Source organism: Budorcas taxicolor, chromosome X, assembly GCF_023091745.1.
Source record: "Budorcas taxicolor isolate Tak-1 chromosome X, Takin1.1, whole genome shotgun sequence".
Lineage (NCBI taxonomy): Eukaryota > Metazoa > Chordata > Mammalia > Artiodactyla > Bovidae > Budorcas > Budorcas taxicolor.
The window spans coordinates 78,556,978-78,571,285 of record NC_068935.1 but is presented as its reverse complement, the minus strand read 5'-3'; the positions used below and the strand labels follow the sequence as shown (position 1 = coordinate 78,571,285).

Here is a 14,308-nt window from a genome sequence, read left to right as displayed (position 1 = left end):
CGCTCCCTGATCTGGGAGGATCCCACAAGCCGCAGAGCAACTAAGCCTGTGCACTACAACTATGAGCCTGTGCTCTAGAGCCCGGGAGCTGCAACTACTGAGTCTGTGCACCTAGAGCCTGTGCTCCACAACAAGAGAAGGCACTGCAATTGGGGGCCCACGCACCGCAACGAGAGAGTAGCCCCCACTCGCCGCAACTAGAGAAAAGCCTGCACGTCAACGGAGACCCAGCTTGGCCAAAAATAAGTAAATGGGAATGAAATTATATATTTTTTAAAGAAACAAGAACGATATCAAATAAAAAATCTTGTGGAATAAGAGAAAAAAAGGAAAAAAAAAATCTAAGTGCAAAGTTAGAGATAGAAGGAATTAACAAAGGTCAGAGAAGAAAAAAAATCGAAATGGAGACCAGAGAATGAATAGAAAAGATCAATGAAAGTAAGAGCTGGCTTTTTGAAATGATAAACAAAATTGACAAACTTGTTCCTAGATTAACTAAAGAAAAAGAGTTTAAACATATAAAATCAGAAACGAAATAGGAGACATTACAATGACGCCACAGAAATACAAAGGATTGTGAGAGACGATTATGAACAGCCATACACCATCAAACTGGAAATCTAGGAATGGATAGATTCCTAGAAACATGCAATTTACCAAGACTGAATCATGTAGAAATAGAAAATATGAAAAGACTAATTATGAGTAAGGAGATTAAATCAGTGAAGGCAAAAACAACTCTCAGCAAAGAAAAGCCCAAGACCAGATGGTTTCAGTTGTGAATTCTATCAATCATTTAAGGAAGAATTAATGCCAGTCTTTCTCAAACTCTTCCAGAAAACTAAAAAGGACGGGATACTTCCAAACTCATTTCACAAGGCCAGTGTTATCTGATACCAGGGTCAGAGAAAGACACTACAAGAAAACGATAGACTGACGTCACCAATGTCACTGAAATTCTTAACAAAATAGCAGGCCAAACTCAACAGCACATGAAAAGAAGTATATTCCATGACCAAGTGAGAATTATCCCTGAGAGGCAAGGGTGGTTCAAGATATTTAAATCAATAAGTGTGATATACCCCGTTAAAAAATGAAAAATTAAAATCATATGATCACTTTGATATATGAAGAAAAAGCACTTGGCAAAATACATCATTTCAGGATAAAAATGCTGAACAAGTTGGGTATAGAAGGAACGTACTTCAACATAATAAAGGCCATATATGACAAGCCCACCATCAGCATCATACTAAACAGTGAAAGGTCATGTCACACATGACCAGAAAATGTCTGGGAAATTGTTCTAGTTTAAAGGACACGAAAGAGACACGAAAACTGAATGCAATGCGTGTTCTTTGATTGGAAGCAGAATTAAAAATATAGGTACAGAGAACAATTTGGGGACACGTGAATTTTGAATGAGTGCCTTCAGTAGATAATTGTATTGCCTCAAAGTCAAATTTTCTGAGTTTGAAAACTGCTTAAGATGTTGTAGCAATCAACATGTAAAAGAATGAAATCAGAACACTTCCTGAACACCATACACGAAGATAAACTCAAGATGGATTGAAGACCTAAATTTAAGACTAGAAACTATAAAACTGTTAGAGGAAAACATAGGCAGAACACTCAAGGACATAAATCGAAGCAAGATCCTCCATGACCCACCTCCTAGACTAATGGAAATAAAAACAAAAATAAACAAGTGGGACCTAATTAAACTTAAGAGCTTTTGCACAGCAAAGGAAACTATAAACAAGGTGAAAAGACAACCCTCAGAATGGGAGAAAATAATAGCAAATGAAACAACTGACAAAGAATTAATTTCCAAACTATACAAGCAGCTCATACAAGTCAATACCAGAAAAACAAACAACCCAATCAAAAAGTGGGGAAAAGACCTAAACAGTCATTTTTCCAAAGAAGACATACAGATGGCTAACAAACACATGAAAAGGTGCTCAACATCACAACGCAAATCAAAACCACAATGAGATATCACCTCACACCGGTCAGAATGGCCATCATCAAAAAATCTACAAACAATAAATGCTGGAGAGGGTGTGGAGAAAAGGGAAGCCTCTGGCACTGTTGGTGGGAATGTAAATTGACACAGCCACTATGAAAGACAGTATGGAGATTCCTTAAAAATCTAGGAATAAAACCACCATATGACCCGGCAATCCCACTCCTAGGCATATACCCCAAGGACACCAAAATTTAAAAAGACACAGGTACCCCAATGTTCACTGCAGCACTGTTTACAATAGCCAAGACATGGAAGCAACCTAGATGTCCATCAACAGATGAATGGGTAAAGAAGCTGTAGTACATATACACGATGAAATATTACTCAGCCATAAAAAGGAAAGCATTTGAATCAGTTCTAATGTGGTGGATGAACCTAGAGCCTATTATACAGAGAGAAGTAAGTCAGAAAGAGGAAAATAAATAGCGTATGCACTAATGCATATATGTGGAATCTAGAAAGATGATACCAATGAATTTATTTGCAGGACAGCAATGGAGAAACAGACATAGAGAACAGACTTATGGACACGGGGAGAGGGGAGGAGAGAGTGAGATGTATGGAGAGAGGAACATGGAAACTTACGTTACCATATGTAAAATAGATGGCCAATGGGAATTTGCTGTATGTCTCAGGGAGCTCAAACAGGGGCTCTGTATCAACCTAGAGGGGTGGGAGATGGGAGGGAGGTTCAAGAGGGAGGGGGCATATGTACACCTATGGCTGATTCATGTTGATGTTTGACAGAAAACAAAATTCTGTAAAGCGAATATCCTTCAATTGAAAAATGAATTAATTAAAAAAGAAAAAAAAAGTGTTGTACCAATCAATTATTGTTTTTTTAAGCCAGCTTTTCCACTCTCCTCTTTCACCTTCATCAAGAGGCTCTTTAGTTCCTCTTCGTTTTCTGCCATTAGAGTGGTATCAACCTGCCTATCTGAGGTTATTGCTATTTCTCCTGGCAATTTTGATCTCGGCCTGTGATTCATCCAGCCCAGCATTTCACACGATGTACTCTGATTATTTAGTCAGGGTGACAAAATACAGCCTTGATGTACTCCTTTCCCAGTTTTGAACCAGTCCACTGCTCCATGTTCGGTTCTAACTGTTGCTTCTTGACCCGCATACAGGTTTCTCAGGAGACAGGTAAAGTGGTCTGGTACTCCCATCTCTTTAAGAATTTTCCGCAGTTCATAATGACCACAGTCAAAGGCTTTAGCATAGTCAATGAAGAAGAAGTAGATGTTTTCCTGGAACTCCCTTGCTTTCTACGTGATCCAGTGGATACTGGCAATTTGATCTCTGGTTCCTCTGACTTTTTAAAACCCAGTTTGTACATCTGGAAGTTCTTGGTTCACGTACTGCCGAAGCCTAGCTTGAAGGATTTTGAGCATCACCTTACTAGCTACTAGCACCAGGATCTTCCTTGGTGGCTCAGATGATAGAGAATCTGACTGCAATGCAGGAAACATGAGTTCCGGTCCCTGGGTCAGGAAGATCCCCTGGAGAAGGGGAGTGGCTTCTCACTCTAGTATTCTTGCCTGGAGAAACCCATAAACAGAGGAGCCTGGTGGGTTACAGTCCATGGGGTTGCCAAGAGTCACACACGACTGAGCAACTAATACTTTCACTTTCACTTACTAGCATGTGAAATGAGCACAATCGTATGGTAGTTTGAACGTTCTTTGGCATTACCCTTCTTTGGGATTGGACCCCATGAACAGATAGAAATGTAACAGATTTCTATATCATAATTTTGTACTCTGCAACTTTACTGAATTGATTTATGAATTCTGGTAGAGTCCAGGTGACATCCTTAGGATTTCCAATGTATAGTAACATGTCATCTGCAAACAGTGACAGTTTTAATTTTTCCTTTTCCATTTTGGATTCCCTTTGTTTCTTTTTCTTCTCTGATTGTGATCTCATAACGTACTTTCTACAATTTATTAAATAATATGGGTTTATTGAAATTAATTTACATATAAACTCTAAGTGCCTACAAACATTCTATTATGGAACCACCACTCCAATCAACATAAAAAATATTTTCATCAGCTACAAAATTGTTTCATGCTCTTTGGTAGTTTAACCCATAATCTCAACCCCAAGACCCTGGCAATGCCCAGTCTGTTTTCTGTGTCTATAGTTTGGCCTCCTCAAGAATGTGAAGTAAACGGAATTGGGAAGTATGTAGATTTATCCATTTGGATTCCTCAGAGAAAAGAACATATAGGTGATTTCTGGATGTGCAATGTACATTTATGTCACCTGAGTATGGTTACATGGGTTGATCGGTTCATAATTACTTGTGATATTGAGGGCTTACACTCTCCACAACGTGTATATGTATAGTCTGTTTAATTCGTATTTAATTCAATGTAATTAATCTTTTATGTTTGGAAGGGTTATTTTATGCAAAAGCAATAGTAAATCCTTTTTTTTTTTTTTTTTTTCAGGAGTATAACATTGTGTGTTTTATTTTAAAAGCAATACAAAAAACCAAAAGCAACAAAATTTCACACATATTTGGGAATAGACTCTTCTCAGAGATTTTTTTCTAGCTATCAAAACAATTCACTGTCCACTGACCTTCCTAAAAGGAGCCTTTCTTCCCTGTATGATGGTTTAGAAACGGTTACCTTGTCAAAGACTAATTAGAAACCAGATAATAATGACCCTGCCTGCCGACAGGAGTGTGTGGGCCAGGGATTTGTTGTTGCTTAGTCGCTCAGTTATGCCTGACTCTTTGTGGCCCCATGGACTGTAACCTACCAAACTCCTCTGTCCATGGGATTTTCCAGGCAAGAATACTGGCATGGGTAGCCATTTCCTCCAGGCATCTTCCCGACCCAGGGACTGAACCCATATCTCCTGCATCGGCAGGCAGATTCTTTACAGCTGAGTCAGTGGGGAAGCTGGAGGAGACACAGGACTCCTGAATACAGCTCTCTGCATACCTTTGACTTTTGCATCATGTTAAATGTTTTATATATTAAAAAAGTGAAATCAAACCAACAAAGATGAGGATAACTCTAAAGATGAATATAGGAAGGAAAAATTACCCCATCTGTATGTCAAACTGACAACAATCAGAAGAGAAAATAGAATCCAAATAACGCTGAACATGGTCCCCCTGTGGGACAAGGTCTGAGGATAAAAATGCTGCTTGGAGATCCAGAACCTTCTTCGGCTCATTGTCGAGCAGAGTCGACACCAGGTGCTGTGATTCTGAAGCTACTTGGTGCTTTGTGACCAACCAAATAAGCATCACCATCAAGGAGGAGGGAGGCCACTCTGGAGTCAGGGTAGGGGGTGAAGGGCTCAGAAACCCCTGGGGACAGGTCAGAGGATCCAAAGCCAGAGTGGAAGGGGCTCCTCCAGGCTGAACGTGGGTTGAAAATGGACAACAGATTCCAATATGTGAGTTAAAAAAAAGTCCATGAGTTCTTACTGATTCCCGGGCAGGTCTGGCGGGCGAGGCCAATGATGGGGCCAGGGTGTCCTTTCCGTCTCTGTAACCAGCACGCTCCAGATACCCTTCATCCTGCAGTACGATATCCACTTGCATCAAGTACTTCCTTCTCAGCTCATTTTTCGAAGGGCTCCAGGGCACTGCAGGCATTAAGTTCCCAGCAATCACTTCTTCCTGGAAGAAAGCTGTATCAGCATCACTGCTTTTTGAATCGTCGGCTGATGTGTTGGAAGGGGGAAGCTCGAGATCTCTGGCTGGGACTTGCACGGGCCCATCTGTCCTGCCATCTGTCTTCACCGGAGAGCCCTGCGTGTGTCCTGTGCTTCTTCTCTTCACTAGTCCTCCACCCCAAATTCGCAGTCCCTCGGGCGTCTTGTAGGTCAGCGTGGACATCTGTACCACGGGGCCGTCCTCGAAGGGCTGGTTGTACTTTTCTATCAGCTGCTGCATGCGCCTCTGGAAGCGGTAGCGGCTGTCCCTGAGATTCCGCAGCAGCTCGTCCTCCGCCAGGACCTCGCCCTCCATGGCGCGCAGACCAGAGCCCCACTCCGGCAGGAAGCTGAACCAGTAAATCCTTTTTAAAAAGTGAATCATCGTTGTAAATCAGGCTGGCAGATACCTCAAGAGGACTAGGGAGGAAGAAGCGATTGGCTTGAAACAAAAGGGGGGTTCAAAACTACAGGCCTGTTCTCCATCTGCATCTGGGAAGTACTTACCAGGCCTTCAGTACTGCACAAGCACAAGGGCACCAAGCACACCACAGTCATTCAAACACTGGGACGGTCCAGGGACTGGGATAGTTACCCAGGGATAGTCCAGGTGGAAAATCTGGCAGCCCCAGTGTGCCCGGCCAGACCTGGCCAATGCAGGTGAAAGTTACCCCACATTAAGTCAGCTGAGTAGCAGCCTTTATTGCATCTGCAAGCATAACCCGTTATCACACAAAGGAAAATACAAGCCAACTGCAGGGACTAGGACTTGGACATCTTGGGGCAAGATTACTGTGCTCACCACCCCAGGCTCCCTCTTCAGGACTCACCGACTCTACCGTCTTTGCTTGTGCCAGTCTCCCTCAAGAGTCCACAGAGAGCGGTAGACCTGGGGATGGGTGTGATGGGGAGGAAGCGTCTTCCCTGGAGTTGGACAGGCAGCAGAACCAGGCAGGATGGGGCCTAGGGCTCTCCAAAGCAGCTGTCATTGTCTCCCAGGCTGGAGAAGGGGCATGAGGGGGAAAGGTGACAGGGGGGCACTGAATGAGGCTGGGCTTCAGCCTTCCTCCTACCCTCTGGGGCACAGATGTATTTCTTTAGCCTATGCCTTAGGCCCTGCCACAGATTTCCCGCTGGAAGCGGAAGGCTTGGGGCTGAGCCAACGCCTGTGATGTATATGTTTCCAGCAACGTTATACTGAGGTAGTTGATCTGAACTGTGTGCTCAGAGGAGGGAAGGGAGCCTGGTAAAGAGTGAACGAAGGGTTGTGCTCATGCCCTCCCACCTCCCCTTCCATGAGCTTTTCCACGTCCTCACCCTGGTGACCACAGTCCCAGGCCCCTCTCCGCCCAAGAGTGGTGCTGATGCTGGTGCTGGACTTCTCCCTGGGCACAACTTACCTACATGTCTCGGTGGGCAGAAACCTCAGCTGGAAGGTCTCTGCCAAATTTACTCACTTGGACAACAGCGAGATGTGCTACACCACCAGGCAATAACCACTGGATCAGCTGTAAACTAAGTGATCAAGCCCACCTGCTCCAGGGAGGGGTCTGAGTGGAAGGAGTAAGTCCCATTCATCTTCTTTTCTGACCCTGAGGTCTGTGACTGTCCCAACCCTCGTGCTCTGTCCACCTGACCTCATGCCACGAGCCGCGGAAGGAAGTCAACGTGAGAATGTGGGGGAAGGGCGGACCCAAGTGCTCCCCATTGCTCAGGTGCAGTCACCTCTAACTCCCCACAAGTAACCCAGGTTTTGGAGGGAGGTCTCCTGTTTCTAAGATGGGTAGCCATGTCCCCGGAGCCACTCTTCCCATTTTCACTCATCCACACCCTCAGCAGTTGGCAGACATCACAGAATCACAAGGTAGGAGCCAGTGCCCCCTCCAGCGACTCCAACATTTTGAGATGTCCTGTCCTGAGATCTGCATCCTCCCCTTCTATGTTTTGGGAACGTGACAACACCCCTTGAATAAAGGAGATCCGACCCTTGCTTCGGCTCACTCAATGCCCTACAGAATCTGGACCAGTCTCTACTTCCATTACTCCCTGAATCACGTCTTTCTGCCTCAAGGGGCATTATCCCTGATGACTTTTATTCACACAGAGAGATGACCAGGCACCAACTTTGAATGTGCATCATACCCTCTTTTGTGAAATAAAACCATGGTCTTTCAGGGAGGGAGTCAGGCAAAACCTACCCTCACTTCACTCAAATACAAATGTGTCCCTCTGAGTCGCAGGCTGGCACAGCCCTGGGGTCTTGGCTGAGAGAAGGAAGTCCTCCCCAAACTTCAGAGAAGGGCGGGTGGTGGGGGGGTGGGCAGAAATTGAACAGGAATTTGAGACTTAGTCTTGTGTGCCCTAACAAGTAGTCTGGGAGACTGAGCTGGGACACTCTGGGAAATACCATTTGCAGGAAAATCTATGTCATGGGGCTGGTGGAACAGTATTTGATGGAGACCCTGTAAGAACACAGACTTACCAACCATACTTGTCATAGAGCCTGAAGGACCCATTTCCACTCAAGCGCAGACAGACATCCAGGCGGCAGGAGTGTAGGCTGGTCAGCTGGCTAGGGCAGGGAGGACATGAAAGCTCCAAGGACTGGACCATCCATCTCTAGCTGTCAGGGTGCACCCTGCCCCAGATCGGCACCAGACGCCTCTCCTGACTTCCAGCTCGGCAGCTAACCTGAGCTTTTCTCCTGTGTTCCCTGTACCTTCGCTCCTGCTCCCCAGTTCACTGGGTCCAAGATTCATCCTCTTGCCCTTTACTGAACCCGAGGAAGGGGAAGCACAAGTTTTGGTGCCTGAGTCTCAGGGATGAGTGCTAAAGAGGAGAGGGGGAGAGTATGCAGGTTCCTGCTTGCAAGGTGGCACCGGGGGGTGGGGTAGGGACTCCACTGAGAGGGTAGGGCCCGGGAGGGGGGAAGATGAGCACACCTGTGCCTGTTACCACCTGCTTAAGTAAACATGCAGGCAAGGTCATCGATGGCAAGCCAGGGGAGGGGTCGAGGGTGCTCTGACAGGAAAGCAGAGCGGTCAGGGTAAGCAGGACAATGAGTGCAGTGAGGAAAGGGTGAAAGACTGGAGCTCTGTAAGGGGGGTCATGAGTTCCTTCCGACAGGGAGGCAGAATGGCAGCAATGAATGGAAACTGCTAAACCCCAGAGGAGGGTGTTTAGAGAACTAGAAGAGGGCCTTCAGGGAAAAGGGAGGACGTGCCAATGTGGCCAGACAGAGCCCACACAGAACACAGACTGGGGGTGCTCCGCTGGCCTGACGGCCTGGATGGTAGCAGAGGCTGACCCAGAGTCCCCACCACAGGATGCCAGAGGTACTGTTCTTGAACAGGCTCTGATGTGGAACAGCTCCCCACCAGGCCTCGTCCCCACTCCCTTAACCCCTACCCCTCAGAGAGAGGGCAGAACACAGAATATGAGAAGTCCTTTAATCAAAAACTGCTGTGGCAAAACCAATACAATATTGTAAAGTAAAACAAATGGATTAATTAAATTAAAAAAAACAAAACAAAACAAAACAGAACTGCTGTGAGACCGGGGCAGAGAAGGGGCAAAACAAGCGGCAGAGGATGCCCCGGTGGAGGCAGAACAAGAGGCAACAAGCTTGGCCACAGCTCGCCAGCCCTGGAGGTAACAGCTGCTCCTCTTGCAGGAAGACACTGGGCTCAACCTGTGAAACAGCAGAGTCAGGGAAGAGCCTCAAGCCAGGGCCAGCCCACAGCCCTGCTCAATAGCCAACGTTGTGGGAAGGAGTATGCAATGTGTAACACTCACTTCAGAGGATCTGGAACGTCTCAGCCAGGTACTGCATGGAGGCTGCAACAGGGAGAGGCATAAACAGGTGCTCCAGACAGACGGACATAGAAGCCTGTCCCCCTGTCCCCGTGGGGAACCACCTAGCCCTACAACCTGAAACCCACATACCCCCAGCCCAGATGCAAAGAGCTCTGGGCCTGATCCCTCCCCACTACCGGAATTAAATGTGGAGCCATTTCCTAAAAGGAAACAAAATGTGCCAGCAGCTCTCAAGCTCGGGGCCACGTCCAAACCATTCAAAAACTGTCTCGCAAAATATCCAACAAGAACCTTAGAGGCCACGCCGATCAACAAGGCATCTCTACAAGTCCTATCGGAAGGAGCTCTCAGGACTCGAATGGCTGGCAGAGTGTGCACGCAGTCCACACGGTACTTTGTTACTTGTCCGCACGCCCAGCTGAACATGCACCGCACGCTCCAGGGACAGGCTTGCTAGGTTCTCCTCCCCACAGGAATGCCGATCCCTACGAGGCCCCCTGCACCTGCAGCCCACCCCACCCCAAGGGCCCACCCTGCTTCCGCACTAAGAACCCGCTGCTCTCTGTCCCTGGTTCCTCATACCTAGTTGCTCCTTAAGGTCGTCTATTTCTCTCTGTAGCACTACACACTAGGCCAGCAGACACAGGAGGAAGAGAAAAGGTTAGTATACACCCGCCTCCCCTCTCCTCCTCTCCTCTCCCCCGGGCCCTCCATCCCAAAGCCAGGTGTCCAGACTGGCAAGGCAAAGACTTTCCTCAGTGGAAAGGAGGTGGGCTCCCTCCTTGGGGTGTGGGATGGGACGGCGGGGAGGGGGCCCACACACGTCAGTTGCACTTGGACCCAGATCCCACCATGGGGTTTGGGTGTGCACTTCCAGGAGTCAGAAGCAGCATTACCCGAGGACAGCCCTGCCTTCCAGGTGGCTGCTGCTGCCTTTTCGGTCTTGGGGGACGGTCGGCTGGTCTCTGGTCACCTGACAGGGAAAGGACACACAATCCAGCTTCCCAGGCTCCCAGTGAGGTGGAAAGGGCCAAGCAGGGTCTAACGTGAGGTGAGGCCGTACCACCCTCTGCTAGCATCAAGCCTCCCCTGCTCTGCCCGGCAGGCAGCCCAAACCTTCTCTCTGGGCCTGCCCCTCCTATTCCTCAGGGGCAGCCATTTCACCACGGTGGTCGCCAAAGACTGTGGTTCTGGGTTCGAGCCTCCCAGAGCGGTAGCCACAGCCAGCACCTGGGAGAGCAATGTGGGCGAACAGCACTTCACAGAAAAGGCTATTAGCCTGCAGGTCTACGCCCAGAGTAGCTGTTGGGGCACTGCCACCAATCACCCCTGCCAAACAAATCCCACACAGAAGGTGATGGGGCCAGGGCCAGCCCTGTTGACACCCTGTTTCCCATGGGAGAAGCAGCCTCTGAGCCCCCAGGAGAGAGAGAGAGAATCAGAGACAGAGGTTTCTGCCTTCACCCCTGGTCTCCACCCACCCCCCCCCCCCCATATCAAAACCCAGGACACTCACCTGAGGGGCCAGGCCCTCTGGGCATGACTTCTCCCTTGTTCATGGCCACGGGCTCTGAGTTTCCTGAGTCCTGCCCACCTCTGATGCTGAGGTTGGCGCTGCTGGGTTCTCCACGATGCACCCGTGAACAAGATGGCCGCGGCCTGTCAGTGGTTAGCTAAAAACAAAGATTTCTCACTGATCTGCAGTAAGGATGTGTGCGTATGTGCGTGCGCATGTGTGTACCAGTGCATTTATATGTCCATGTCTGTGTGTGAGAGCTCGTATGATTCAAGACCGAGCTGAGGCAGGGAATTGGGAAGACAATCGAAAGGCTGATCTCTTTAGCACATTCTCCGTCAGTCAGCCCCAGGCCAGCAGGCAGAGCTGAGCTGGGGACAACAGTGTGGCACTGAGAAAGTCTGGGGCCCCTGCAAGGAAGGTTTGGGGAACAGCTAGGAAGTAGGATTCAGGAAAGTGATGCGTCTAAACACTGAAGCTCTGTGAAGCTTCTAAGGGGTCCCCTCAAATCAATTCAGCTACCAGCCCTCCTTTCCACGCCAGCCCCAGCCTCGTGGAGGAGGCTGGAAAGAGGCCAAGGGTGGAGAACCGAGCCCAGCACACCCAAAGTGCTACCTTCACGTTTGTCCCTAGGAAAAGGACCCCAACCTGGCATCCTAATGACCCAGTGACCGAGGGCCACCCAATGACGACCCCTGAGGGATGGAGAAGGGGAGCACGGGGTGAAGACATGTGTCCTGGGGAGGGTGGCAGGGGGAAGAGTGGGGAGAGAGGAGGGGCCTGGCCTACTCACTTGGCCCTTTGTGACTGGGTCTCTGTTTGGGTCGTTGTCTTCTCCCGACGCCGCCACTGCTGCCACCGACTCCCGGGCCCGCCTAGCCACGGGCTTCTTCCCAGCGCCGGTGTGCTTGGACTCTTTGGCTCCCCAAGGGACCAAGGCATACTTCTTGGACCTCCCAAGCAGCGGGATGCCGAAGATTGGGGGGAAGGTGGCCGGATCCAGGGGAGTGGCCGAGATTCCCCGCCCCCAGGAAGGGAAGGTTCTCCCCAGGGCAGGTTTGGAGACGCCCCCAGAGGATTTCTTCTCCTGGACCCTCTTCCTCCTAGGACTGGGCCGCGGCAGCCTGGCTGTAGTGGCAGCTGCAGGAGCTGCTGCTGCTGCTACTCCCGGGTAGCTGGGCAGGCTGCCCCCCTTCCCCCGGAGCACGCTCTGCATTTTCTTAGGGGGTGAGATGTCCTCCTGGTCTGCATCGCCCTGCCTGCCCTGCCTTTCCACAACCGAAATCAATCCTCGCCGAGCTGAGGACAGGCAAGTGCCTGGCACGTCAAGGAGATTCTCCCTGCCTGGGACATTCGAGTGTCTGGGTGTGTCCCCGGGATCCTTGGGGCTGTTCAGCTTGGCCTGGCCTCCGTCTTTGGGATAAATGCTCACTCTCATAGGCTGTATCTCACTGCACTCATCCGAGGACTCGGAGTCGGAGAGCAGCCCGGCTAGGCTTCCTGAGGGGGGCCACTGGCGATCCACAGCCATGTTCAACCTACTCTTAGTGCCTCTCTTAGGGTTCCCCCAGGCCCGGCCTGCCCTGGGCCCGCCGACGCAGAGAGGGCCGGCCTCAGCCTGTGCCGCTTCCCCACACCTCTGGGCGGCCGCGCCTCGAGTGCTGGGACGCGCCTCGAGGTCCCACAAGGCAGGCACTTCGCCGACCGCGTATCTCTCCGGGGACATGTGTCTGCGGATGCCCAGCAAGTCCAGGTCGGCCAGCTGCTGCAGGATGGCCGCCACTGACTCGTCAGACAGCTGCACGGCGTACCCCGTGCCGTCGGCCGGGGAACCAGGCCGGCCTTCGCAGCCCAACAGCACCGGCCCTCCCGCTTCCAGCACCGCCCGCTCCAACTCGAAGCCCTCAGAGTCTGGGAAGCCATCCCCGCCCTCACCCTCGCCGCTTCGCGGTGCCCCCGGCTCGGGGCCGGGGTCGGGGCCGGGTCCCCGCGGGGCTGGGGAGCCAGCCTCAAGGCCGCTGGTCTGCCCCCCACACTCTGAGCCAGAACCCCCTCCCCAAACAAACACCTCATCATCTGGGGAGCTCATGTCGCGATCTGGGTGGCTGCCGGACCTGGGGCGGCGGCGATTTATCGACCCGGTCGCGGTGGCGGCGAAGATGGCGGTCAGGGCACGTGAGGCACGCGGCGTCTGGAGCGCGCCGTCAAGCGCCACACGCACCGCACGCAGGAGAGCGCCGCAAATGACGCGAGGCTTTCAGCGCGCCAGCGCTGCTGCCTCCTCATTGGTCTGGTTTCCGCCAACCAGCACGCGCCTTGTTTGCCTGCCCCCTCGAGGTGTAACCAATGGGGTCGAGGGCCTCCTCCGGTTTGCTGCCGAGCCCAAAGGCCATGCCGGCAGTTGGCGAGTTGGCGGTTGAAGGTCACGCTGCGCTCGAGTGTACCTCTGTCAAGCCTCTCGTCCCACCTCCTCCTGTCCCACCTCCCGTTTCCAGTCAGAGTCACAGCCCTGAGCCCTGACCGTGTACAAAGTGGGTGGAGCGGGAGGCGGGTGGGAGGGGGCGGGGTACTGAGGCCGCGGGGCGCCTAGTACGTGCTGAAAGCATTTGCCAGCCTTCCTTCCACCACAAGTCTTATGACCCAATGGGAGAACGGGCAGAGGAATCCCGCACTCAGTGATGAGTGGTCGGCGTACTTCTCCCCAAATGGCCAGAAGACAAAGGGATCGTAGTCTTGTTCTGTAACATCTCTGCCTCAACTACTCCATCCAACGTTCTTGGCAGGCAGATTTGGGGGACAGACTGGGATTGACCTCCCTCCCTCAGCTCTTTCCCCACTCTGAGGCAATTCAAAGAAGAGAGAGTCTCAGTCAGTGTCCAGTTACACCCGCAAAGATGCTCACCCCTGCTGATCCTGGAGATGTAAACTAAAACCACGAATCGGGCTGCACACACTAGGATGACAAGCTTCCAAGTGCTTAACCATTCCAAGAGTGCGAGAGTTTAGGAGCAAACCTCTGTGGCGGTGGTGCAAGAAATCCATTTGGGAGGTAATTTGGCAGAATCTATGAAAAGCAACTTACACAGCAGAGACCCCGTGCCCGGCACTCTTCTAAGTGCTGTACGTAAATAGTAACGCTTCCTTGCGACACTCCTAGGACTATAGTACTAATGATTACCAGCCTCTTACAGGTGAGGAAACAGGTACTGAGAGATTCGGCCACTGGCCCACGGTCATTTGGCCCACGGGGGTCAGTGGTA

General features: G+C 50.6%; 1 protein-coding gene across 1 annotated transcript; it reads right to left on the bottom strand.

Annotated features, from left to right (window-relative positions):
• Positions 1-9,512: 9,512 nt before the first annotated feature.
• On the bottom strand, positions 9,513-13,137 carry LOC128070597 (uncharacterized protein CXorf49 homolog). Its single transcript, XM_052663893.1, has 5 exons — positions 11,842-13,137; positions 11,049-11,205; positions 10,429-10,505; positions 10,115-10,160; positions 9,513-9,553 (listed from the first exon to the last, which is right to left on the bottom strand). Exons 1-5 carry the CDS (start codon positions 13,135-13,137, stop codon positions 9,513-9,515), a joined length of 1,617 nt encoding a protein of 538 aa, XP_052519853.1.
• Between the last annotated feature and the right edge of the window lie 1,171 nt (positions 13,138-14,308).

What these genes read in the sequence shown, in the direction of transcription:
- LOC128070597 (XM_052663893.1), bottom strand. Translation starts at nt 13,137, where the DNA reads ATGAGCTCCCCAGATGATGAGGTGTTTGTTTGGGGAGGGGGTTCTGGC. An exon ending in ACCCAGTCACAAAGGGCCAA is followed by an intron (nt 11,206 to 11,841) that starts GTGAGTAGGCCA and finishes CTTTGTTTTTAG; the next exon opens with CTAACCACTGACAGGCCGCG. An exon ending in GAAGGCAGGGCTGTCCTCGG is followed by an intron (nt 10,161 to 10,428) that starts GTAATGCTGCTT and finishes CTGCTGGCCTAG; the next exon opens with TGTGTAGTGCTACAGAGAGA.